At 31.6% G+C, this 3,777-nt stretch overlaps 1 protein-coding gene across 1 annotated transcript in view; it reads left to right on the top strand.

Annotated features, from left to right (window-relative positions):
• The first annotated feature begins 1,326 nt into the window (after positions 1 to 1,326).
• Positions 1,327 to 3,777, top strand: part of POU1F1 (POU class 1 homeobox 1) — a 32,371-nt gene continuing 29,920 nt past the window's right edge. The window contains 1 exon segment of the mRNA XM_069093893.1: positions 1,327 to 1,468. Within this exon segment, the coding sequence (XP_068949994.1) occupies positions 1,327 to 1,468 (142 nt within the window).

Here is a 3,777-nt window from a genome sequence, read left to right as displayed (position 1 = left end):
TTCTGGTACCTGCGCTCTCTGCACACTTTGTTCTTTATAGTAAACTTGTTCCTGGTTCTAGTCCTAAATAGATTTACTTGCTTCTAAGTGATCTGAACACATATAGAGAAGAACTAGAAATAAGCCAGCTTCAAATGTCCCTAAGCACTGAGCCTGGATTGCTTGTAAACATAAGGGTAGGGACCAGGATAGGAACTCAACTGTGATTTCATTCGTTTAGCAAACTTTGCCTCTAGCAATGCAAATCAGTATCTTCTCTACAACTCAGCCTTAGAGAGCTGACTAGAAAATACAAAGCAGGTAAGTGATTTGCACAGGGTCATGTAGTCACCATGTTTCAGAGTCAGGATCTGAGCCCAGAACTTCTTCCATCCACTACACTGTGCTGCATCTCCCAATGAGCCAGAGAATACTGAATACGGAGAAGATTCCAACATTAAACTCAGGTCCATGTGAGTCCAAGGCTGCCTTTCTAAGATAAAATTCATCACAGAATTCAACACAAATCCAGGTCAAATTAGTGACAGGTGGGAGGGACAGGAGGAGAAAGAAAAGGAGGGAAATTGAATACAATCTTTTTTCTTCATGTTTTTGTGCCAATGTTCATGAAATACAGTACTCCATTTTACAGTGGAGCATTATAATACATAAAAAAATATCAAATATCATAGATCAACATGTTTTAATTTGTGCAGATTGGTCAGTTGTAGGTCCACTCACTAGTTGAAATAAATTCACTCTGAAAGGCAAAAATCATTTTGCAATGTGTATGCATATATATATTTACAGATTTATGACTGAATTATGAGCTTTGGCTTTCTTCAAAGCTCATGCTTGAATTTGAGATCGTGATTGCATTTGAGATCACATTAGCAATAAATGCTTATTTAATGTTAGCATTGTTTTTTTTTTTTCTTTTCATCTGTTGTTGGACGTTTTAGAAGGCTACTTTTTCTAAACTACTACATTCCTCTCTAAAGACTTGACTTATAGAAGCTGTCAATTATGGTCTCATGTTTCTCTCTTCCCTCAACCCGCCACTCTCTCTCTACCTGTTGAATTAGGTGTAGGTTCTGTTTGGATAAGAAGGAAGAAGGCTTTGGGTTTCTATACCAATGCCCCTGGAGAAAGAACATTAAAATGTAAGAAGAGATTTCCAGGCAGTATAAATACCTGCACACGCCCTCTGTGTGTTTCAGAGCCCTCATGATGTATATATGCAAGTAAGGAGAATTGAGACAGCACTTTGGATAAAAGTGTAGGATAAAAGCCTAAAGTTCTAATCCAGAAAATAGCATTCTTTCTTTTCTTTCCCTGATTTTGGGGATGAGTTGCCAACCTTTTACTTCAGCTGATAGTTTTGTACCTCTGAATTCTGAATCTTCTGCCACTCTGCCTCTGATAATGCATCACAGTGTTGCTGAATGCCTGCCAGCCTCCAACCATGCTACGAATGTGGTGTCAACAGGTATTAACTCTATTAATTTCAATGACATTGTTTTTCAGGTCTAGTCATTTTAGAATTTTAGCTTTAAAATTTATATCATTCTAAATTCATTAACAAAATTCAAATATATTTGAGTAAATATGGTAAATGTTATGGAGCATTACAAATTAAAGTTAAAAATGAAACTAGCAATTAAAACACTTGTCTTAATAAAAATCATGTTAATGATTACATATATAAAGGAAAATTAATATGGGGAAGAAAATGCTACTTACTGTAACTTGTGATATAGGCAATGAAATTGTTTTTTGTTATTAGCAAGCGAATCTGAATTTGTTATATCATTACTGAATCATCATAACATTCATAACCTGATGATTATTTTAAAGGAAAATTCTTTTGTAAAACATAATGAATTAACTAAATGAACTAATACTTTGGAAATTGCAACTAAAAAGTATTATACCTCATTGGTTTTGGAAACTGATAGATTCTCTTAAGGATTTACTTACCTTTTTAGCTCCAATTACACTATATCATTTTAAGTCCTAAAAATGTATCCCAAAATCAGATAAGTGAAACTGTTGTCCAATATCCATGATTGTTTCTAGTGGATTTTGAAGATTTGAAAAATTCAAGAAATACCAATAAACGTATAAGTTTGTAGAAAAGTAAAAACGAAAAAAAAAAGCTAGAACCAACATATTTATAAAGCTAATATCATAAACTTTTACAATTGTAATAATGAGTCCTAACCTGTGGTCATTATTTATTCAGTCCTCCATACTGAATAAAGAAGAAACTTTTAAAAATAAATTTTCTACATCATTGCTCTAGAATTTAACAAACCTTAAATAACTAAAATCTGATTATACAAAAAGATTATTACAATACTAACAACTCATGGACTGAGTATTGCTGACTTCTATTTTTATCGTGCAATGATATATTTATACTGGATTATAAAAAGTTGATCTATAAAGTGGATAAGTCCATGAGAGTGTAAGTTGCCTATACTAACAATATTGGAAGAGTAGATTGCAATTGTCCCCATTCTGAAATACATACAAAAATCTTTACTGAAAAGAAATAAACTTTTTTTATGTAAAAACTGCTTACCTTTATATATATTATATTTCAAATTTTTTGAATTTTTCAGAACATACTTTTATGATAAAATTCATAAATTGAATTTGAGTAGGTCCAAAAATACATTATTGTCCACTGCTCATTCAAGTCCAATACATACTCCAAACTTTGTTTGAAGGCTTAGATGTCTGGGCTCTGGTGAAATCTGTGTAAGGTATAATGAATTTCCTATGTTACCAAAAGTTCTCAAGATATAACATTTCATCATGGATAACTTTAGAGGCCAAATTGAAAGAATATTTCATTAACACAAGAGTAGTATTGAAAGTACTAAAAATAATTTAATTTGGAGAAAAAAAGAACAAAGGCATAATTACTGAAATGGTTGATTTTGTTCTTGTAAAGCAATAATGAAGCCTACTGTACTGGTAAATATGGAGAAGGTAAACTGTGACTTCATACTCTATAACAATGTAAAAAATCTTCTATTTATACATAAAAAGAAATATAAAACTGAGGCAATTATCCATATGGCTAGCTAATTAAAAATCCTGCTCTTGATTTGTTTATTTTTATTAAACGTATTTTACTTTCAGTTCACGGAACAAAATAAGCATTTCCATTAACATGATTCTTGATTTTTTTAATTCATCAAATGAACTTGTATATACCAGAATAATTTAATGTATTAAAATTCAATATAATATACCTTCATCCTTTCCTAAATTTCAATCAAAAGAATATAAAAATAAATGAAAACTCAGAAGATTAAGTTGGAATTAACTCTAAACATGACAGACATATATTGAAGAAAATTAAATGTGATTTTTTTTATTTAAAAAAAGCACACCATTCCAGAAAGATTTTACCAACTTGGTGCAAATTCTGTCTACAAATCTAGAAAAGTTTCAGATATGATTCCAGGGATGGACTATTATCTGAGGCCAGCCTAACTAAGTTTGGAGAGTCTTATCATCAGGCTAGCAAGAGGGTGATGAATTTTTCAGCCACAGGGCAAACAATATTTTTGGCCATAGCAAACTAAAAAAGACTGTATTCTAAGACAATCTGCTTTGGCATTTGATATTTGAAATGATCAACTATTAATGAAAAATCCCTTTGGTATTAACCAAAATGAAGCTTTGTAATTAGCCATTATCGGCAGCAAAACATTTAGGCATCAAATTTTGTGTGCATGTATGTCCATTACATATTTTCCTAGGCCATAGTAAGGAATTTAA

Source organism: Petaurus breviceps, unplaced genomic scaffold (genome assembly GCF_028583685.1).
Source record: "Petaurus breviceps papuanus isolate PSGF00001 unplaced genomic scaffold, PetGlider_PUasm1.0 213, whole genome shotgun sequence".
Lineage (NCBI taxonomy): Eukaryota > Metazoa > Chordata > Mammalia > Diprotodontia > Petauridae > Petaurus > Petaurus breviceps.
The sequence above is the reverse complement of the archived record's forward strand: the minus strand, read 5'-3'. Positions and strand labels throughout refer to the sequence as shown.